The sequence below is a fragment of the Felis catus genome, chromosome D2 (assembly GCF_018350175.1).
Source record: "Felis catus isolate Fca126 chromosome D2, F.catus_Fca126_mat1.0, whole genome shotgun sequence".
Classification (NCBI taxonomy): Eukaryota; Metazoa; Chordata; class Mammalia; order Carnivora; family Felidae; genus Felis; species Felis catus.
In genome coordinates, this window is record NC_058378.1 from 74,429,921 (window position 1) to 74,453,427 (window position 23,507).

Here is a 23,507-nt window from a genome sequence, read left to right on the forward strand (position 1 = left end):
CATCAGGCTCTCTGCTGTCCTTGCAGAGCCCATTCCAGATCCTCTGTCTCCCTCTCTCTCTCACAAAAATAATAAAAATTAAACACTAAAAAAAAAAAAAAAATATGTGCCTCTTCCCAAATGACCCCAAATATCTTTGTCTCAGGAGACTAAGGGAACATACGTGTGGGGATAGGCAGAAAGGGGAGCAATGTGGGGGGAGTGCAGGGATACGTTAAATGGACCCTCCCAGCAGTTAGAGAACAGGAAGGTGTTCTGGTCTGCAGAGAAATCCCTGGCTCCAAACGTGTGCAACTTATGGCCCAAACTACTCCACACCCATCCCATCTCACCGTCTGGAGTAACAGAACTGCCTAATACGCTGCCATATACATAACGGCACCCAAGCCATCCTCCTTCCATTCCTGCCTCCTGCAGCCAGCACCGGGACGGGCAGGGGTGCCCTGGGACTGCTGGGCCGAGAGGGTGGAAGCGGTGACAGGTGAGTGATTTCTGCTGGACGGTAAGGGGTGACAAGTGCTATGGGTCTGCCAACTTACTCTCGAGTTTCACACGTAGATTTTTCGCTAGTCGTCTTCACTTTCCTCTGAAAGCCTGTACGGTTCTAACCGTACAGGGCTGTTGTGAGGAGTAAATAAAATAACGTCTAACGAGGGGCGCCAGGGTGGCTCAGTCGGTTGAGCGTCTGACTCTTGATGTCAGCTCAGGTCATGATCCCAGGGTTGTGGGATCGAGCCCTGTGTCAGGCTCCGTGCTGAGCATGAAGCCTGCTTAGGATTCTCTTTGTCTCTCCCTCTGCCCCTCTCCCCCACGCGCACTCTCCCTCTCTCCCTCTCAAATTAACATTTTTAAAAATGCAGAAATAGGAAGCGTTCAAGAGGGGCCTTAGCCTCCATCTAAATACTAAAATGTCATTCACTACCAAACCGTAAGTTCCAGTTTTGTGAGGGGATGCCTCACACACAGAGGGCACTCACATCTGTTGAAGAACGTCCACTCTAAGGTGCTGGAAAACCACTCTGAGTCACTTTGCAAAACAACTTCCGCAGTGAAGTGAGTTTAGGCCTTAAAATACACTTGCTATCGTAATACATCAAGTAAGAGGCCTCCTAAGTACTTTTCAAAGGCAAGAAGGACTCACATACAAATGCGTACATCCTACAGTCTTCTCTGCAGTAAGAAATTATGACAACCAGTGGTGCCAGGGGGGCTCAGTCGTGTGAGCGGCCGACTTCGGCTCAGGTCACCATCTCATGGCTCTTGAGTTCGAGCCCCGCGTCAGGCTCTGTGCTGACAGCTCGGAGCCTGGAGCCTGCTTCGGATTCGGTGTCTCCCTCTCTCTCTCTGCCCCCTCCCCCCTCTTGCGCTCTGTGTGTGCGTGTCTCTCTCTCTCAAAAATAAACGAACATTAAAAAAAAATTTTTAATAAAAAAAAATAAAGGAAATTATGACAACTGAATTAAGATTAGACACTTTAATCAACTATAATAAATCAATACTTATATATTATATAAAATTCTGATTCATGCATCAGATTACATAAATTATACAGCTGTCACGTATGCAATGCTTACAGACTTTTGAGTTTGTACCTGCAAAAAAATGTATACAAGTTTCCAGAGCTTTTTACTTAAGTGTAATACTCATCAGTTATAAATAATGCTTTTATCTTTCAAATACCTGCTAAATATATACACTTACAGATCTGCAGCATTTTTTTTTTTGTACCTCGAAAAACGAACCACCTGGGAGCTTCAAGGATTAATGAGTCCAATGTATCGTTTTTTTACAGACTTCCATTCCATCTTAAGAGTGGAAAATGTCAATGTCGACATAGGAAATAAATGAAATAAAACGTCAACTCTAGTTTAATGCTCGAAAGCTTCTACACTTCCTATTAAATACATCAGAAAACCCTTCATATGCAGATTAATTAGTTAAGGTGCTACCTATTGCATATTAAATACTTCCAATGATTGCATCTGGATTATTCAGGTTATAAAGCTGTGGAAACGGGAGCCTGCGATGTGTGCTGACAGACCCCTACATCTCCATAAACCGGCGGCACCGTGGTCCTTTACCTCCTACTTCAAAGACGTCAAGTGAATGAGCATGCTCTATGCGCACGCACACACACGACACCTGGCATATCTAGAAGACACATGAACACATGGACAGCAAAAAGTTTCGGCTGGATTTACAAATCCAAGGTAGGGTGCTTCTCCTAAAAAGGCTACAGAGGGAAAATAACAAGCTCCAGTGTAACAATGACTAGATAGATACATTGAAGACGGCAGTTTTTTAGTTTCTGCTTTAAGATTCTCCTTGCTAAACAATAAGCACTCTGATGGGGGTGGGAGGCAGGAGGGAGGCGAGGCTGGAGGAAAAGGTGATGGACGGATGTGAGGAAAGCAAGTCTGTCACTAATGTGCTGAGTTTTACTTAGGGGTCCATTCATGAAATCCTTTTCAATACGAGGCAACATCTTCACAGCTGGAAAATTACAAGTAAATCTTCATTTACTGCCAAAAGCAATAGACGTAGCTGTGCATAATCTATGGATAACATGACGTTCCCGGGAGGACGGCAAACTAGGCTCAATGTAGAATACAGCGGCACAAAGAAATATCTAAACGTTTTCGTGAACGGGTGACGTGTCACTTTATATACATTTCCCAGGTCTGACCCTGGTATTCAGAAAACGAAACCTGACGCATGGGATGGTAGGACAGACAGCGCGTTCAACTTTCAAAGCCAAATTTTGGAACTGGAAGGGAACCAACTGTAAAACACTGTTATGAAAATAATAGCAGAAATACTTTTATCGGTAACAGAAGTACGTTCGCCGAAGATAGGTTTAGGATAGATACCCATTCTGGGATTCAGGAAATTCTCTCACAGTGGGAATGCCCTACCGCATGCAGTTTTCAGCATAAAAGCAAAAGTAAAATCTGTTTATAAAGTCTATTGTGCTGCGCATTATTTAATGAGCACACGTATTTTATTTCTATTTCTACGCTACTAACAAAATACACCATTGGAATGCTTAAAAGTCACATTTTGGAGAAATTAACTAAAGGTGATCTTGATGGCCTTTTTCCTACTGATCTTGACGGCCTTTTTCCTACAACATTAGAAACTAAAACTACTCTGTTTGCACTTCTGTCCAAACACGGAAACACTGATGTGTTTACTTGGGAACTCATTTTTACTTTTTGACTTTAGCATATTGTAGTGACCAATTACGAAAACATACACGAAGTTGTACTCTGGGTCATGAGTGGAAGTTCATAAACACTGGAACGACACTTGGACCCAAATGCCGACAATCAGCCATGACAAGTGCTGATTCAGTTTTCAATACAAGTCTTGTCTTAGATTTAAAAACAAAAGTATCAATTCAGTTATAACCAAATCATTCACATCTGATCGGTCTAATCCTTAACAGTTTCATATTGGCAAAGAATCTCTCCTCAAAAGTAAATTTCCTCATAAAAAGAGCAGTATTTGAGTAATACTTTTTAATGAACTCAATTTACATAAAACATATCCCCAATACGAAACTGACATCTTTTGGCCAAAGCATATTGAAATATCGGCAGATAATCTATCACAATACTGCAAACACATGGACTTTAGTATTTTAAAAAGTGTAAGAAGAGCTTCGGTTGTACTAACATCAGAAAAAAAATGCTGAAAGTTTTGTAATATTTAATAAAATGTTAACTAAAAGTGGCACCGTGTTAAAAAAAATGACTCAGACCTCAAATGGGAAAATAAAATACTAATAAACCAAATTCTGAGGGTCATTACAGAAATTTATAAGTGGGGAAAAAAAGGTTGGTGGAAGCTATTTTTCCTTCTCCATTTCTTCATTTAAAAAGTTATTTAATTTTTGAAAAAAGAAAAAAAAATCCTAATTTTTTGTATGTAGGAGAAGTTCTCAGAATTTCCAAATGTATGCTCTCATAGGAAAACTAAAGAGTCAGCTAACACAAATAAGCAATTTTAGCTTATGAATCTAAACTTGGCCAAGTATTATCTAATTCAGAATATTAAAATGAGCCAAACTCTTCTCTCTGCTTTGCATTGAACTTTCAATGGAGTCTTCATAGAGATAAATATTAGACAAAAATGAGGTTCATTAAAAGACTGCAGAATAGATGTCTCCAGAGACAAGCAAATTTTCCCATTTGAAAACTGGAGACACAGATTCAGTGTTTCATAATTTATTTTAGATTTTTACGGGAAAAAATAAGCAGATGATTAGCGATATTTTTAGACCACTGTTTTCCACTGTAAATTTCAGGCTAATTTCGTGCAGATACATCAAGATAATTCTTGGAAGTATTGGCATTTGGGGGGAACTGACTTAAGAAAAGGGCCAACATATAATTCTGTGATAAACCAATTCTTAAGGGCAGATGTAGAACTGTGTCCAGGGCCAACGATTCACTCTTCCTTCGGTGACTCTTCTTCTGGTTCAAGACCCAAATGCAACCGTCTGTTCTATTATTTACGTAACTTGAAACAAAGCCTAATTCTTGATTCCTCGAATTTGCTCGTTGCTTTGGGCTATCAGGCATCAGACGATCACCTCCTTTTTTCCCTCAGAATGATTTTCAGATCTAACTTCCTAATATCTTTCGGGCTAGTGATCTAAAGGCATTCAGAATCTCAACAAAACAGATGACCTTAGCTTCTCTTGGACTTAAACGAAACTCAAATGTGAAGACAACAAGTTACTCTCATGAAGCTAATCAAGCTTCCTAAAATAGGTCATGCTTCAAAAAACTATAAAAACAAAAACAAAAACAAAACTCACAAAACTTTGGATCATTCCTTTCAGAAAAAGAGCAACATCTGATACCGGAATAACACAGGGGAGCAGCTCTGTGAAACCAAGGTTCACAAAGTCAAGAGTGATCTGAAGCAGCTTCCCGGTAACAAACCGTACGTGAGACGGTAGCGATGACGATTTTGTTTTGCATCGAGAGAGCACACATAGATTTTCACATTGAGAAATTGGTATCTTAATTTTAGAGGCAACCAGTTGTTCTTAAATGTTTTAAAAACACATGTATATATGAGGTATATGCATGTATTTTATACACAAAGATACATGAACATATATTCATGTACACATACGGATGCATATAAAATAGGAACTTTTTTTTGAGTGTTTACAATGAACGGTATTCCTGCAGCTAAATGTGTCTACAAACCGACTTCTGAGAAACCGGCCACGGCGTCGATTCTGCTTTAGGAGAAATCTATTCCTGAGGAATCACGAGTCGTGTACTTCCGAAGCTGCCCCTAGGCCTATGGCAGGTTCGTGGGCGACACCAGCACCTAAGTGAAGCCGAAGGAACTGCTTATTCATGGAGAATCTGGCCCCTTTTCACTTTAAAAGTGTAAATAATTTAGCTCACTTCACAGGTCACTCTTGAGAGTCCCTGCTAGTATTTACACGGAACGTAGTTTTTTCGCAATGAAGGCGAGTATGTAACGAAGCCTGATCACGTGGTTTCTCGCAGTACCGAGATTTCCTTCTTCCTTCGTCTCTTTTCTTCTTGCCCCTAACGCAAGCACAGTACGACTGGCTTATTAACTGTTGGCGAACTTGCCAGCTTTCCGGGACGGTTCGTATGGCACTCTGAGGATACTGGGCGTCTCCTCCATGACCCTTACGAGGAGGTTGTCGATGTAGTCCTCGAGTTCCCGGATGTGCGTGTCTTTCCTCCTGAGGAGCTCTTTGTGCTTCACCAGCTCCTGTAGGACCTCCTCGTAGGTCAGACCACGATACCCTGCGGTGGCATCAAAAGGGTTGCTGTCCTGGAACAGGAGAAAGGTGGTCATTTCAGTAGACAGAACATGGCCAGGGGGAGGGGACGGCAAGGTAAGAATTATCTGGAACTTCAACTTTTGGTTTTTCAAACCCCGATCAAGTTTCTTCCGTGTCCTTGGCTAGAACCAATGTGACGTTCAGAGTGGCTAGCCAGTCCTGAGGCAAGAACTAGGGCGGACACACCAAAGCCTCGATTGTAATTCTAAATCTTTCTAGAACGGTTCCTTACGTTGTGGACAGTGTCCTAATAGACGAAATTGACCACACAATTTAGGATTAAGAGATAAAATGCTCTACCACAAACATAATTAAAATAGACAAAGACTAAAGATCTCTAAGATTTGACTTGGAAAAACTCGAAGTAGCTATGGAAAAGTATACATGTGCACCATAGCTTGGCCCTCATGAACTGCTTCTACTGAACTGTGGTTTAATGCTATGACTTTGGCTTTTTACTGAAGATGGTTTCAAAAAGCAGCCGTATCAAATCTGCTTCTCCAATTTGCTGTAAAAAGTTCAAGTCATTCAGAATTAAACCAATGAGCAGCCTTGTAAGAAGTAATTACCCATGGGAGTAATTTCCGGTTTAATTTAGAGGCAAACAAAGCTTTTTCTCCCCTCAGTAACTGGTCTATTTCCTCCTCCTAGGACTACTACCCACATAACTCATTTCCCTTTTTGCCCTGGTTATTAGGAAACTCAGAGTTCAACTACACTCATGCTAACTAACACTTAGGATTAGTGGATCTGTGTTCTCTCATTCACTTATTTTGCTAACTTTATCCTATTGATGAATGTTCCTTTTTACACAAAAATAATAAAACAGAGAAAGACATGGATTTGACCTTTATTACAAAGCATTCTAATATTAAAAGAAAAACATCTGTCATAAATTTAATCAAAACAGCACTGGAACATCACCTATGGTGTGGAGTATTTAGATTTTTCATTATATGTGTATATATGCAATATGTATATATGTCCAAATATAAAGTAACAACTTTTATGCCTTTTTTACACAGTGCTGTCCTTAATCAACAACTTAAAAAAGGTTTTTATCACTTTCTTTCAAAACATTTCCATTTGGCTTTAAGGGAAAAAAAACCCTGTAATACTGAGGAAACGGGTCTAGCTCTTAAGGACTAACTGATCTAATCTATCCAGTGGAGGGTAGAGAACGGGGACTGCTGGGTAAATGCAGAAAGGCCTTTGACTCTTTTTTCTCTCCACTGGGTTAAATTTGTCTTTAGTCCTTTTTCAGGATCTACTTTAATTTGATATGTGTCTGGTGCTCATGAGGAAAGTCAAAGTGTAACTTTTTATCCCCTCCCCCCCCCCCCCCCCCCCCCCCCCCCCCCCCCCCCCCCCCCGGCACCTTGACTTTGCTGTCCGGAGAAACACCTGAAGTACAGATGCCCATTTGATGCTTAGGTTATCAAAGTCACTCCCTTCTCAAGGATAAAGGAAAAATTCAGGACCCAAAACTGATCCAACGCCATGGGCATCTGAAGCAGTGCGTTCTGCTCGTTTAAAGGAGGAAACGTGATTCAAGGCATAAGGGTCAACAGTAGGTAATCCGTGGAGAACAGCTGGAAAATAAGGTTCAGGACAGAGTGCCAAGAGGCTGAAATGGTAGGTTCCGACAGACTGTCAAGGATGCTGGATGTTATTATTAAGGACTTTTGAGACTTACTGCAATGGTGAGGAAGCCATGGAAGGTTTCTACACAGAGGCAGAGTATGATTAAAGCGAAGTTCTAGGAAAATTAAAATGGGAGCAGTGGGTAGGATCATTTGGAGGAGCTTAGTTGTAAAGCTACTGAATGAAACATTAAAGACAAGTAATAAAAGCCTCCAACAGATTAGCAGAAAGGACAGAGCGGATGCTAACGGAAAAGTGAGCTTCCATTCCATAAGATTATATTTAAAACAACTTATTTTAGCACTAGAAACTGGGAGCAGATACAACTTTATGAGTCATATTACCTTTGTCCCTAAAAACATTTAAGAATATTACTTCACAACAACTCTGGAGAGAAGTGTTGGTTTACTTTTTATTCTCTTCTCTCTATCTTTTGTAATAATAAGACTATACACACACACACACACACACACACACACACACACACACACAGAGACTCACATGTTTACTAACTTACACAACCAGTCACGAGCAGTTTAGAGATATAAAACTTATAATTTCCTAACCACATTCTTGTTAAACATTTATTACATTAAGCAGATTTCTAAAGAAAAGATAAGCTACAGTAGTACTCAATACTGAGGTAAGTATATTTTTAAAATGTCTTAAAAATAAGCTAAACTTTCTTACTATAACCTAAGTAATTCTGCATAGATTTGAGACAGATACCGGCCTAGGCCTCACTTCCCTTATCTGATAAATGAGATGTTCTCCACGGTTCCTTTCAATTCTAAGATTTCCTGGTCTACAAAGCAATTTTTTTCTGAACTCCATTTTTAAAAAAGTAGCGACATCCAACTCATGTGACTTCATTTATCTAATGAAACATTTACCGAAAAACAGAGTTCTTGTGCGAACTGCAGGGGTTAATGAAATTGCACTAAATGGGGTTCATTACTGCCGAGTTGACTGTTTTATGTGTTTTCTTAGTTTAACATAATAACAGCGTCAGCCTGAGTCTCTCTAATCTTAATCAAATTACACATATATGAACTGATTCCTCCAAACTAATTAAGTGACGATACACAGTTAGAAAATCATTCAGATGGTTATATTTACCACCACACCAGGACTATCAGATAATGTAATGGAAATCGTTTTTAAACATTTCTGTGAAGACAATGAGGATGAAGAACATGTCAAAGAATCCTTATTTTGACATGTGTAGTTTACATGAAAGCCATGATATGAATCGATCTAACAATTTAATCTCTCAAAACAATTACCATAAATACTGCTCAACGTTTTAAAGCCATAATCTGGCGTAGAAAAGCCACTATTTGGCTTATTTTTTCCCCCCTCCCGACCATCTAATACTTATATATAGACAGATTTCCTGGAAATACATTTCTGGCCTTCTCAATAAATTTTCCATTTGTCCTTTTATGTGAAAATTTCCCCCCAAATTTCTGCATTGAGTTTCTAGGCAGGAAAACATCTTAGAAACACATGTACTATAAACTATATTCTGGAAAAGAATATAAAATAATTAAAAACAGTTTTGTGCTTAGTTCCAGGTTTCATCCCACAGTTGAAAGCCAGTTAACCCTTCTAATTTTAGGCATCAGATGCTTGCACTGACTGACCTATTCAGTGAATACATATAGATGTCTCCTTCTGTTCGCTGATACAATTCCCAACAAAATAATACAGACTAATATTAACACATACAATAGGGAATGGAGTTATTTGCTGGTCACGAAAGTTCTTTGGCTTGAAGAGGAAAACTCTCAGGCAAATATAAAAATTAATTATTTTTCCAAAAGATATTTCTAACACTGTTCTCAGAAGAACTGCTAAAACTGAGAAACCTCCAAACTGGTGGAGACTCAAATAACCCCAGCAGGGCTCCTAGGTACTCAGTATTTGTTCCTCCAGCACTGCGTACAGACAGCACGTATGTTTTTAAGCTGTCTTCTTGTATCGAAATTTAACGTAAATTTGTCTTCTCTCTTCCCCTCTCACGACCCATCCTTTGTCATCCCCACGGAACTTCGGTTCAAAATTTCCATACGCAGATATCAGACAGCGGGGATGGGGTGAGAGGACAGCAGAATCGTGACGTGAAGTTTTCCAATCGGAATTTTAAGTAACACAGTTGTACGAAAGACTTTTGAGAATTACCAGGGAGCTATTTTTACTTCACACGTAGCCTAGCCTTTTACACCGGGAAATGTATATTTTTTGCAATATTGAAATTTAAACAAAAGCAAATTATCAGGACTCAAAATAACTGGAGGTTTCAAGAGAGGTTGTCCTGGCAACCAAATATTGGTGGGGCACTAACTGCCATCCAAGGCGGCCAGGGGAAAGAGACAGAAAGATGAAGGCTTGGCATTCTCTGATCTTCTCATTATTGTTCTAATGAGGAACTTTGCTCTGGGAATATCATCTCAGCTACTTTCACATCTTTTGTCCGACTGCCTTCACCTCCCTTTCAGTTCTTAATTAGGCCTTAAAGAGCTCGCGCTGCCCTTTCAACTGGCTACTGCTCCTGTTTAAACACTGCGCTTTCACAGACAGGTGTTGGCACCAGCATGGAAGACATACAAACTTAATTACAAAATACTAGGCCCAGAAGGGGAAAAAATAACTTGGGGGATGGCTCTTATTGGAGAACTTAATGTAAATTACTTCAAACATCTTATAATCTTCAACAGAAGAATTGTTCAAATGCTTTCCCTCAATAACGATCCGGAGAAGGATGAGCTTTCTCCTCTTAATTGCATCCTGCGGTAAATTAACAACACCTAGTAATCCTTCAACTGTCATTTAGAAGAGTTAGTATTCCAGAGAAAAAGAATCGCACATCAAGGATTCTTTTATCACCTTTAAATCCTTTAACTAAAACAATTTTCACATTTATATTTCTTTAAAGAATTCTAAGGATGCTTTTACGGCAATAAATCACAAGATTGGGAAAAGTACATTTACAAGCACACAGAAATTGTAATTAAGGTTACTTAATAAACAATAGCTGCACATTAAATCGATTTTTTGATGTTGCATTTTGTTTGAGATTAAGTAACCGCCTGATAGAATTCATTTTACTATCTGATCAAAGGCTGACTTCATATATTCTGACATTTCTCGCCAGACTGCCATATTATAAAGACTCGAGTATTTATGAAACATCAAAACTTATAAATCATTTACATAAAACAGCAAAAATGCAGTACAAAGTCCTCTGCTTCTATAATGTTTTCTATAATTTTAAATACAAATAACTACATTTAGAACGGTTTATACACCACACCAGTTTCTTCTAGGCATATCACATCATAGAAAATTGCGATATGTTATTGCTTTAAAAAATTCTTATTATACATCTGGATCACACACATTAAGGACAGATGGTTCAAACAGCAACCACCAGCCTCTTGGAATAAAGGCTCTATTTCTGTTATTCAGTGGGAATCCAGTTTTCTACCGAGAACATGTGCCCATATTTTTGTACAGTAACTTACTCTCTAGATTTTAATGCTTTTAGAATCGACTGAAGATGCAGTGAACTCTGAACAGAGATCCAAACCTGGACTTCAAACACAATAAAATGAAGTTAAGATATCTGAATGATCCTTGCAAAATGTGAGTTACATTTAGATGGCCGCTTCCAAGCCTGTTAATATATTTGGTTTTGTTCTAAGAAGGTAAGTGTCCTAAAGGTTCTTTCAAAGACTCTCCCGGTTACCTCGATCTCTTGCCAAGATGCTTTTCCTATTGTTGGAAGTTAACAGGCAGTTTTATTCTTTCTTCGATCTTTGTCACAACAACAAAAAACGCCCATTTTCTCCCCACGCTCTCATTTCATAACCGTGATGCTGACCTTGACCTACAGCTTTCACATTAATTTTAAAAGTCTGTAAACAAAATGTGTAGATTCTAAATTGGCTTCAGTTATATCTCTAATACTGCTTGAATCTCTACACATCATAAAGTCACGCCCTATTGTACGTTAAAGACCGAGTTTGAATTTTGCTTTTCTTCTTTCCCCCCAGATGACCACATTAAGCTATAAACCCAAGGTAACTGAGGGGTGCAGGATGAAGGTTTTTTCAAAAATGTATGCCAGGCAGAAGGTCAGTTTGTGGTTTCTTTTCTGATGATGCACTAACCCCCCCTCGGCAACTTACCGGGATTTTCCTGAGGTCCTCATTGCTTGTTGGATTCATATGAAAACTAAGTAACAAAAGACAAACATCCATGTTAAAAGCATATCACACAGTCCACAGTGGTTGAGGAAACAGAAACATAACGTTTTTAACCCACTCTGCAAGAACAATTTCTAAAGTCCTAATTTACTTGGACGAATGAAACCTAATCCAGGATGTAGAAGAAAAACAGTATTTACTCAACATCCTAAAGTATCTATAATTTTAAACTTTAAAGGAAAACCCTCCAGTTATTATCAGAACTGAAGAACTATATATAAATAGACACAGTTTCTAAACATCTTTAAACATAAGTGATTTTACCCAGCAGGAGAGTTTATAAAACTGAATTTTATAACTTACTCATTTTACATACATGCACTCACCTCAAGCCTTGTCCTATAAACTATGGAGAATTCAATAAATGTAGGTTGGAAAGACTGGAGAATACATGAGTTAAAGCAATCTTTTAAAAACATTATACAGGTATTAGAAAAATTAACTCTTATACACTATCCTCTCAATGAGAACGGAGTCAGAGTTGTATGAACGATTTCCATCATTAATGTGATTTCCAAGCAACTGGCCTTCAAAATTTAAATACCCAAATGGACCCAAACAAAATGTGTTTTTCTTCCATGCAGAGAGTAAGAGAACGTCACAGCTGAATGCTATAATCATTTTCTTCTTTGAAACATGTCCATTAGGAAGGGGCTGTGACCAAAAAGAGGCTGAACTTCAAAGCCATCTGATGAGTAAATATTTCATCATTGCCATTCAAGTTTAACTCTGACCCGGCACTTAAGAGTATTGGACATTAGAGCCTCGACAAAGCATTACTGTCCTCGGAACCTTTTTACCCCCCTTCCCCCAAACAAAAAGACTTAACTGTAAAGTATACATTTTTTTTTTTCATTATCTGTGCTTTATCAGCCAAATAATTGGAATCCTTTGAAGAAATTCACTTTTAAAACTTTTGGCGGTGTGCACGAAAAGTCTCAGCTGGATGCGACGTCTGGAAAATCCCTATCGCTGCAGGTGCACGGCCCAAGCGGTCAATCTGCAGGGCCTCTGTGCACGTACCTGCACGGGAGAATAACTCACAAACCCGACGCTTCATCGGCTAGGGCTAAGATCTGGAGTACAAGCTTCCAGAACTGATTGCTGACCTTCTCTAGCTAGAATCCCTGTGGATAAATTTGGTATTTTTCAGTAGAGCCGGGTGCCACGGCAGAGCATATTAACACACGTTTTAAATACCTACAAACGAACGCGCCGTCAGCAGGCTGACGCGGCTGAGCCACTCTCTCCTTCCCTGTCTTTGTGGTGTTCTGTATGGTTCCAGACTAGAGTCAGTGGTGCCAGCAAAGCTGCAAGAGCCTGACAAAAGAGTGGCTTAAGAGAAAATACCAAAAATAAAATCCGTTACCGTACGGCACAGCTAGGCCGGGGGTGCCGTGGGAGCAGCTAACACGTGCGGTTTCCGTCCCGCCCATTTTTCAGTCCAAGGCGGCCCACGGCAGACGAGTGGGACGAACTCCCTCCCGGCCGTCGCCTCACAGCACACCGCTGTCCCGAAGAGGACAAGAGACACATCCAGCTGCGTTTCCCTCCGTCCCACTGAGTCTCAAGGACAACGCGATTTACAGTCGGGGTTGCAGCACGCCTCAGTGGTTAAAGGAGAGGAGTGACCGAGGGCCCCGGAGCCAAGTGGCATCAACGCAAATCCTGATTCTGCCCTAATCTTGCCGTGTGACCCTGAGCAAGTCACTTAACGGTGCGTCGTCTGTAAAATGGGGCTGCGGACGCACCTGCACAGAGACTCCCGGAAAGACGAAGAGTTAGCAACATGGACAACACCCAGCAGAGTGATCCACAGGACGTGTTCAGCAAATTACTGAGTAAACATCTACCCAGCACTTGGACTGTGCCAGATACGATTCTAAGCACCTGACCAAAATTAACCCATTTAATCTTTACAACCCTCAAGGTGGGTATGACTTTCATTTTCAGAATAAGGAAACGAGTCGCAGACAGGTTAGGTAAGTTGAGTGTGGTCCCACGGCTGGTAAGAGAGGCGGGGCGGGGTGGGGTATCTGGCCCTCGAACCTGTCCTCTTCACTGTGACACAGAGCCCGAGCCCTGCTCTCTGCTCACTGGAAACCGGTGGCACGGCTGAGGCCCGGAACAGGCAGGACGCGTGGATTACCCAGAAAAGAAACATCACCTCCCTTTGAGTGGGCACACAGCAGAACTGTGGCTGGGGAGGTGGGGAGCACGCCCTTGAGAGTCCAAGCTTTCGACCACACGGAGGAAGGAGATGTCCCACCACAGCAATTAGCTGAGCAAGGCCAAAGTCAAGGGAAAAGCAGGATTCCAGATCAAGTGAAGGATGGGTTTGGCAGAGAGAGAGGGCTCCGAAGACAGACACCGTGGGGCCTGGGGCTGGGCGACAGCGGTGCCTTGGCAGGACACTGAAGAGACCGGAACCAGGGCCGTGGGGGGGGGGGGGGGGGGGGGCTTTGGGTGCAGAAGATGGGGCTCCTAGACCTGATCTGTGGAGCAACAGGCAGGGTCCTGACAATTTAAATCTTCCTTCATAAATGCCACTTAGACAATTCATGTCCCGTGGTATAATGACAGCATTACAAGAAATAATTATGACCGTACAAGTATCATAAACATTATTATGCTGATAGACATTTCATTCTGCATCTCAAGAAGAAATTACTGAACTGAGAAATACTGGTGGTGCAATTATTGTAACACAGATTTTTTGAAAGGAGACATTTAGGACACACGTGTTACCCAAATCACGACACCACCACCACGTAATAACCAATAGCTTTAGCCTATGGAACTAAAGTGAAACCGTGGCAGTCTGAAAAATGCCCGAGAGTTCTTAGGGATGATTACATCACAACGGTCGCAGGCTGGAAGGGAAAAGGGGGTCGTGCGCAACAATGCCGGCCGTCCCCAGGTTCCCCACTCTGGCTGAGGGCTGGGACTGTCCAGCGGCCCACAGCGCAGAGCGGAGGGACAGGGCTCTTGCACGGGGCATTGTCTGAAATCCAAAGGCACAGCCCCTCCCCTGTGGCCGGCTTTATTTTCACACACTGACGTGTCAAACACATGACAAACTCAGTCATTCACGGCTGCCTTTTTTTGATCTGTCCTTCAGGGGGAAAAAGAGTTAACTGAACTGGATTGAATCAGCTTGGTGAAAAATAAAATGTCTCTATTTATCGAAGTGTGGCACCAATTTGTGTTATCTTTCTCTTTGGACTGCTGTCCTCCTGTCAGACAAGATACCGAATAATACAGTCTGACTGCTCAACTAAGCTGTTGACAGGTTAGGGAAAATGGTGTTTTTAACCAGGTGTAGGATAAACTTAGACACGCTCCTACTGAAAAAGTCTATACGAATTTCAACTTACGATTAAAACAAACTTAATGTTAGAAATCAAAACGGAAGGAATCTGGGGGTGATAAATAAAGAACTTTAAAGCAAATTTTAAGCTGATGAAAACATTTTGAATTCCCGTTTTCAAAAAGATTTTAAGCCAAGGAAGTATTTTACCTTAACATTCTAGCGTTCTTATGTAAAAGCTTATTTTTCACCTCGTGATATTTCCCCCATTTTAAAGAATTGGTAAACTCTGACAATTTTGAAATTAGTGCTCGAACAGATTTCAAGGAGCCATTAGTATCTCTTTCATAACATCACTTACTAATTTATTTTGAAGGTAAAATAAATGCTGAGTAAGGAAATAAGTAAACTGGTGAGAACTTGAAAGTGTCCTAAAATGTCTACTAGAGACTAGCCTGCCATAGACAGGCCAGAGAAGTCTACCAATCTTTACAAAGTGATCAAACCGATCACCACACAAATCACTAAGCATCTGGCAGTGATCATTTTCTTCTCTGTCCTTCATTTTCTCTACCAAATACCAACCTTGGGAGCAGGAGTATCTATGAAAGGGCAGACACTATCAAGAGCAAAAATGTATACAGGGCTTGTCAAGAAAAAGAAACGACAACAACAACAAAAACCCAGAGAAGAGCAAAGATCTATGAAAACTGATTAACTGTGTTGTTAGCATAAGACAATGCAAACTGTGTAAGTTCCTGGTTCTAGGATTTTAAATCTTTCAGTGAAAAGTCACGTAACAATGCTTGAAGCGCTTTTGAAGGCATTTAAAAACAGGTATTATTACGTCTTCCATAATACCGCTTTCCAACCCCCATTACTGCTGAAATTATAAAGCTAAATCCATTTTGGCCTACCACCTGACTCACTGTGTATTTAGTAAGTGAATTCAAGTCACCTGCAAAATCCAGGAGGTAGGTGACCCACCTGGCTGGAAGGGGGGGGGGGGTGGCAAAGAAGGAAAGGAGGGGGGTAATAATGGAGTCACTTTTCTCAAACACCATTCAATTCCTTACTGAGGATGGGAAAGAAGAAGAACTTTAAACCATCACAGAAGAACTTCTGACAGCATTTCCAAAGGACACTATCCTGTCGATCTTCTTGATTAACTGTAAGAGTAGGGACTAGACGCCCAGGGCTCCTCCTTGGTGGCAAATGTAGTTGGCAGAGGAGTATATCCTAAGAACTACACGTGACGTGTAACACTTTTAATGAATCTTAAAAGAGGAAAAGAAAAAATGCCCCATTTACAATGAAGCAAGGGCAAAGGATAAGGTGAGCCTTACGACAACGGATACTTAAAAAAAAATTTTTTTTTAATGTTTATTTGTTTTGAGAAAGAGAGCAAGCACGCACGGGGTAGGGGCAGAGAGAGAGAGGGAGAGAAGAGAGAATCCCAAGCAGGCTCCACGCTGTCAGCACCGAGTCCGACTCACGACCTGTGAGATCGTGACCTGAGCCGAAATCAAGAGTCGGCCGCTTAACTGACTGAGCCTCCCAGGCACCCCAACAACTAGTATTTTATTGACCTTAACTGTGGTACCTACCGGGCAACCTTCAGAGCCCTTGACATGTTGACTCACTTAATCCTTGTGATGTGTTGTGTTGATTCCGTTTACAGAAAAGGAAAGCGGCACAGAGAAGCTAAGAAGTTGACTCAAGGGAACAGAGTTACTAAGTCGAAGAGTCAGGATTCAAAGAAAAGCAGCCAAGCTCCGCCGCCCGACCTCTGGGGCCATGAACCCCGCTTCTCCCGCACAGGTGTTCTGAACTGTGAGCTCACAGAGGGCTGGTTTCGGGGAGTCCAGGGCCACTTCCCGAGGTTTCTCCCAGTCAGAGATGACTACGAAAAGCCCAAGACTCAGATCGTCTTCAAGAGCCGGACAACAGGCTGAAAAGCAATAGGTTTTGGAATAACTGTGCCCACCGTTTTCAGCGTCCCCCTCCTGCTCCAGGCTGCCCCTCCCTACGCCCCAGCAGGCCGACCTCTGCACAGTGCATCATTTGGGCCGCCCTGCCCAGCGGCTTCCTGTTCCTCTCTGGTCCTGAGAGTCACCTGCAAGAGACGGGGGACAGAAAGAAGGGGAGGCAGGGTTTTCATTCCCCGCCCCACCGCCACCTCAAGCCGTCCCTGCTGTGCTCCAGGTTGAAGCAGTAGGTTCTCTATCAACAACCACAGATGCAGCCACAGCTGTCCCTTCACACCTGAGCACGGCAGTCCCTTCAAGACACTGCTGGTTCCTGGTGCTATCCCCTCCCTCCTCAGTGTCCTTAACCCCAGGCACCCCCCGGTACCTGGTCTCTCACTAAATGTTCTTCAATGATCTGTTCTGACTGTGTCATCTGTTTCCTGCTGGGGCTCTATAGCGGACACAAGAACATACAATAAATGCCATAAACTCTTAACTTCGTAACTGAAAGTGGTTAAAGACAAAGGCTTGTCCTCTTAATCTACCAGGAAGAAAGAAAAAAGAGAGAACCAAAGAAAAACGATCTACCACAATTATTCATATGAATGATCTCCACTTCCCCTTTCCCTGCGATTTCTGGCTTCTGCTCTGTAACTACTTATTTTAACACTCTTTTCTTTCTTCCCAGAATATACACAGTCTCCCACTTTGTAAACGATAATTCACATTTACATGCCGGCCGCAGAAAAGTTCCGGGCCTTCATTTAACAACACTTTTCACACTCATGGAACTAGAGTACGTTCAAAATTATTTTCAACTTAGAATTACATTATTAAAGACTGATTGCACTTGCAAGTTCTGAAATGGTGTCACTGCTCAAAGTGACTGGAAATTTGAATAATCCCGCCTCCTGTTTATATACTGCCTTACAATTTATAACACATTGTCACAAACCAAATTTCTTGAAACGGTTTTCCAAAGGAAGAGTCCTCAAGGTGAGATACGGCTACTCACGGCCAGATCCACTCAATCAAAATCCCGGCTGATCAGTTTCACCTTGTGCTTCCCCTACTCGCTCCCTCTGCCGGACCTGCTCTGCGGACTCATCACCACCACCCCAGTCGTTCCCTAATCCTTTGCGGTTCCTCACCTCTCCCACCAGAGCTTGCACAACACAGCCCTCTGACACTGCCCCATTTTTATTTTGCCAAGTTCTAATCCCTCCCAAGTAACCCCCGCTGACTTTGCTACTCACCTGCTACCATCTGAAACTATCCCCCACCCACCAACACTCGCTGCTGCTTTTATAATCATCACCAACAAATTATTTTTATCAAAGGCAACCAACAGCCTCATTCTCTTTAGCCTCTCAGCACCATCTGACACCAAAAGACCGGTCTTTCTTTTTGGGACTCGCTTCTGTGATATCTGGCAGCCGAGATTTTCTCCTACGTTACCAATGACTCCTTTTCCTTGTCATCTTTGTCTTTTCACGCTGGGTATTTCTTAAGGTTCTGTTTTCAGAGCTCTTTCTACTGTACCTTGGTGCTTTCATATTCTCCTGCCACTCCACCTACCACCACGATAATGCCTGGTGACTGCTAAATCTTTTCTCTTCAACTACAACTGCATCACCCTCTGTAATACCACCTTTACAAATGTCTCTTTAACGTCTAGGATTGGATATCCTACCTGTACCTCAAAATTAACATGTCCCAAACCAATCATCATCTTGACTTCTTATCAGTTCTGATTTTCCAACTTCTGGTACAACCAAGTCTCCTGGTGCCCCAAGGTGAAGCTTCAGAGATACCCCTGACTCCAGCCCTCAGCTTGTATGCCTCATCAGTAAGCTGCCAGATTCTGGACATGGGTCTCTCGAGGTTTCCTTCCTACTCGTGGTCACTGCTACCTTTCTGATCCTAAGACCACATCACCCCCAGTCCAGACTAATCCAACAGCCTCTTCACAATCTCTGCCTTCACAATCTTCACAATCTTCCTTGTCCAATTCAGCCTAGGCAACACGGCTGGGTAGGACGCCCTAAAGCTCAAGTCTAACCTTGTCGGTCATCTGTCAAAAAACTTCCAGCCTCCAACTTCCTCACAAAAAAACCAATTTCTTAGCCTGGTTTGCAAAGCCTATTGGATTTGGCTCAATTTATCTTTCCAAACTTACTGCCCATCCCCTAGTTCAACCTATTTGCTCTAAATTTCAGATTTTTAACGAAGAAATGCCACTGCCTATTTCAAAATATCAGGATTAAAAGAAGGTTAAAAGAAGTGAACATGAAATGTTTTTTATGACAAAGTGCTATTCAAATATAAGGTATGTCAACCTAGACACGGATCTTACAACTTTCATAAAAATTAACTCAACATTGATCACAGGCCTAAATGTAAAACACAAAGCTATAAAACTCCTAGAAGATAACGCAGGAGGAAATCTAGATGACCTTGGGTATGGTAATAACTTTTCAGATACAACACCGAAGGCATGATCCATGAAAGAAAGAACAGATAAGCTGAACTTCATTAAAAATTTCTGCTCCGTGAAAGGCATTAAAGAGGATGACAAGCCAAGCCACAGGCTGGGAGACAATGTTGGCAAAAGACATCTGATAAAGGACTGTTATCCAAAATATGCAAAGGACTCTTCAAACTCAACAATAAGAAAACAAACAAACCCATCGGAAAATGGGCCCCACATCTCAACAGACAACTTCACCAAAGAAGAGATGCAGAGGACATTAACATATGAAACGATGCTCTACATCCCGTGTCATCAGGGAAATGCAAATTAGAACAACGAGACACCATCCCACACCTGTAAGAACGGCCAAAGTCTAGAATACTGACAACACCAAAGGCCCACAAAGATGGGGAGCACCAGGAACTCTCGTTTATTGCTGGCGGGAATGCCAAATGGTACAGCCGCTTTGGAAGATAGTCTGTGGTTTCTTACAACACTAAACATACTCTTACAATACGACCCAGCAATCGCACTCCATGGCATTTACCCAAAGGTGTCAAAAATTATGTCCACACAAAAGCCTGCACACAGAAGCTTGATTCATAACTGCCAAAGCTTGGAAGCAAAACGTTCTTCGGTAGGTGAATGGATAAACTGGGGTACCACAGACAGTGGAATACTATCCAGTGCCAAAAAAAGAAATGCCCTATCAAGCCATGAAAAAAAGACATGACGTGCATATTACTAAGTGAAAGAAGCCAATCTGAAAAGGCTAAACTGTAAGACATTCTGGAAAAGGTAAAAAACTACAGAGGCGGTAAAAAGATCAGTGGTTTTCAGGGTCTGGGGGAAGGAAGTGATCAACAGGCAGAGCCCAAGGACTTTCAGAGCTGTGAAAACACTCTGTATCATACTATAAAGGTGGACACGTGTCATCATATATTTGCCCAAACCCACAGAATGTACACCACCACAAGTGAACCCTAAACTATGGACTTTGTAGAGTTACGATGTGTCATTGTAAGCCCATCAATTTTAACAAATGTACCACCTTAGTGGGTGATGTTGATAATGGCAGAGGCTACACATGTGTGGGGGTAGGACACATATGGGAAATCTCTGTACCTTCTGCTCAATTTTGCTGTGACCTAAAACTGCTCTAAAAAAAAATAAACAATTTGTTTTTTAAGTTTGCCTTTTGGGAATCTATCTCAATTCCTGGATTCCCCGCCCCTTCTGCTATAACTTACTTGAAGAAAGAAATGATACTTCGTTAATCTTTTCGGTCCTGGCATCTGACCCAGTGCCTAGAGCATGGCAGATGCTTAACAAATAGATGTTGACAACAGCCAGTGCTTAATAACAATGTCTAAGAACTGGGCTAATACTTGACCAAGGAAATCAATGGTAGGCCAATACAAATTTTAACAACAAGATTTCAAGTCCCCAAAGAGCAGAGGAAATCATTTGTCTGAGTAACAAAGATTAATTAATTATACCTAGACCTGACAGCATATTAATGGAATGTCTTTCAGTTCTTTTTAAGATAGGAAGAATTATTCTGAGGCTTATAAACTGCTAATATGAATTGACCTAAGTTTCAAATTGGTGACCTATAATAAAATCAGTTCAACTAGCGAATCTATCCAGTTTACCAATCAGGTCTACCAGTTTGAGTATTTGACCACAATACAGATTAATTTGAGATTTTTCTGGCAAATCCTGAAAACACTGATTCATTCCGTAGAGGTTCAATGTTAAAGGAGTTTAAAGAAATGTTAATGATCCTCTTTATAAAAGTCCTAAAAAATAAAGTATCCAAAGAGGGATTTCACTAGTAAACACAACCTTTAGCATGTTTCAAGAGGGCTTCAGAGGCAAGGTGGAACGCAATATTTTTTTTTTCCTTCTTTTTAGGAAAAGAAAAAGTTAGCTCCAAATCAAATTAATGACATTTTAGATTAAAATACTACATTATCTCTCCTGGGACTGGGCACACACACTGAATACCTGAATGGCAAAACAAAACCTAATACATAAATGTCTATGGGGATTAACTGTAATTCACTATTAATATTCTCACAGGATGTCTTTCATGAGATCTCACAGGCAAGACAATTAAAACCTGTGGTCAATGACACCAGAGATCATGGACAGCAAATTCAGAGCAAGCTGCTTCTCGATCACGAATAGTAATGAATATATTGTTGAAGATGTCCTAAAATTTGAGGACTTAAAGAGATCTATGAAATTAAGGTACATTTCATCAAGAATATCATATTCAATCCAATTTAACTTGCCATTTTCTCCTGATGAAGAAATGAAATAATTATTTTAAATACAGTAGGTCAAACCATTCACAAATTTCCAAACCTAAGCCCTATGGCTTGTATGATCAAGGCCAACCCAGCACCCTTGATCAGCCTTTTCTTGTGAGAGGCTGAGGACCTAGGGAAAGGAAACTCCTCTCTGGAGGGAGGGGAAGGGGTGACAAGTTGGCCCTGGGTCCCTTTGGCCTAGGCAAAGAAGGCCAGAGAGCACACAATACTCTGGGCCAAGAGTACCAAGCTGGCTCTGTACCTGGGACAGAGTCAAGTTGTGGAGAGGAAGTCAATGGAGCCCTCTGGTCACCAGGGAGGCCTCAGAGGTTCAAGAACACCCTGCAATTAGGCCCCTGGCCAGAAAGCAGCAGCTTCCCCAACCCCAGTCATCTTTGCTGAGCCTTCAAGGAGGGACGCCCAAGGCAGCCAGACTTACCAGGGCCCTTCCATTAGGTGATCTGCACCCCAGACTCCTGTGCATACTCCCTGGAAGCAGAGCTGCTGGGGCAACTGGGAGATTTCTGGCCACTCTACACCTTCAGCTGAGAAGGCCAGCCCTGAAACTTTCCGGGTGATCAAGAACTGATTTCACAGGGCTATGAAATTATAAAATTTTGCTGGAAAATATATTGTCTTGTGTAAAAATATACTCCCTATACACTCCAAAAGTCGGTAAATATAATTATTTTTATTGGAAATTATACATTATACTGTATCCCTCAGCCAGCTTTTTCTGAATGGTTCTTCATTATTAAAATGGTTCTTTATTATTAATAGTAAAAAAAAACTAAGAACATTTTATTATTTTTTTTTGAGAGAGAGAATGTGGGCACACAATCGGGGGAGAGGGGCAGAGAGGGGGAGAGGGAAAGGAAAAGAGGGGAGGGGGTGAGAGATTGAGTGAGAGAGAGAGAGAGAGAGAGAGAGAGAGAAGAGGGAGAGAATCCCAAGCAGTCTCCGTGCTCACTGAGGAGCCCAAAGCGGGCTGGGTGTCACGACTGTGATCATGACCTGAGCCGAAATTAAGAGTAGGACACTCAACCAACTGAGCCACCTCAGCACCCCACTAAGAACATTTTAAACACAGGAACCCACCGATTTAAAGAGTGTACCTTGTCCCATTTGCAAGTTTCTGACGCCACAGTAACTTCCTCATATTCTTGCTCCTCCAAGCGATATAAATAAAATTACTTTTCACTGCCAACGGTTTCTATTCGAATTTAAAAACTGAACTTAGAAGTGTGGTTTCACTGGCATCATTCTCCGATTTCGTGAGTGTCTCTTCCTGTTCCGGCCCATATCATACATGCAGTAGCCATGTCGCTGTTCTCGGGTCGTCCCCACAATTGTTTTCCTTTCACATTGCTCATATGCCAAAAAAATCTTTACACTTATTATAACATTAGGTGCAAATTCTTCATTCTGATATTCTACGTTCCCATTAACAAGGTCCCATCTCCACGGCTACCTCCAACCTTAATAGTTGCAGGTAGGCTAGGTCCCTGATAGCCACTTAAAACACTAACTTTTAACTCATTTACTGGTCTCATTCTAACCTCCATTCAAAACAGCACTTTCCTCTCTCTTCAGAGATCCATCCGTTGAGGCTCTGACAATTCTACCTTTTCCATGATGCCTAGACTGCCTGACCTCACCCATTTAATCTCCTGTCA

General features: G+C 41.6%; 1 protein-coding gene across 6 annotated transcripts in view; it reads right to left on the reverse strand.

Annotated features, from left to right (window-relative positions):
• Positions 1-1,459: 1,459 nt before the first annotated feature.
• RAB11FIP2 (RAB11 family interacting protein 2) overlaps positions 1,460-23,507 on the reverse strand; it is a 42,313-nt gene continuing 20,265 nt past the window's right edge. Inside the window, exons 4-6 of one of the 6 annotated variants that reach the window (XR_006587356.1) lie at positions 17,426-17,491; positions 17,117-17,186; positions 15,771-17,021 (exon numbers count right to left, since the gene is read on the reverse strand). Coding sequence is in view for 3 of the 6 variants with exons in the window: in XM_003994445.6 (XP_003994494.1) it covers positions 5,608-5,835; positions 11,683-11,728 (274 nt within the window). In the remaining 3 variants the exon portion in view is untranslated. Of the gene's footprint in view, positions 5,836-11,682; positions 11,729-15,770; positions 17,492-23,507 lie in introns of those variants that run through there. The other 5 variants (XM_003994445.6, XR_006587354.1, XM_045040742.1 and 2 more) reach the window with 5 other exon arrangements.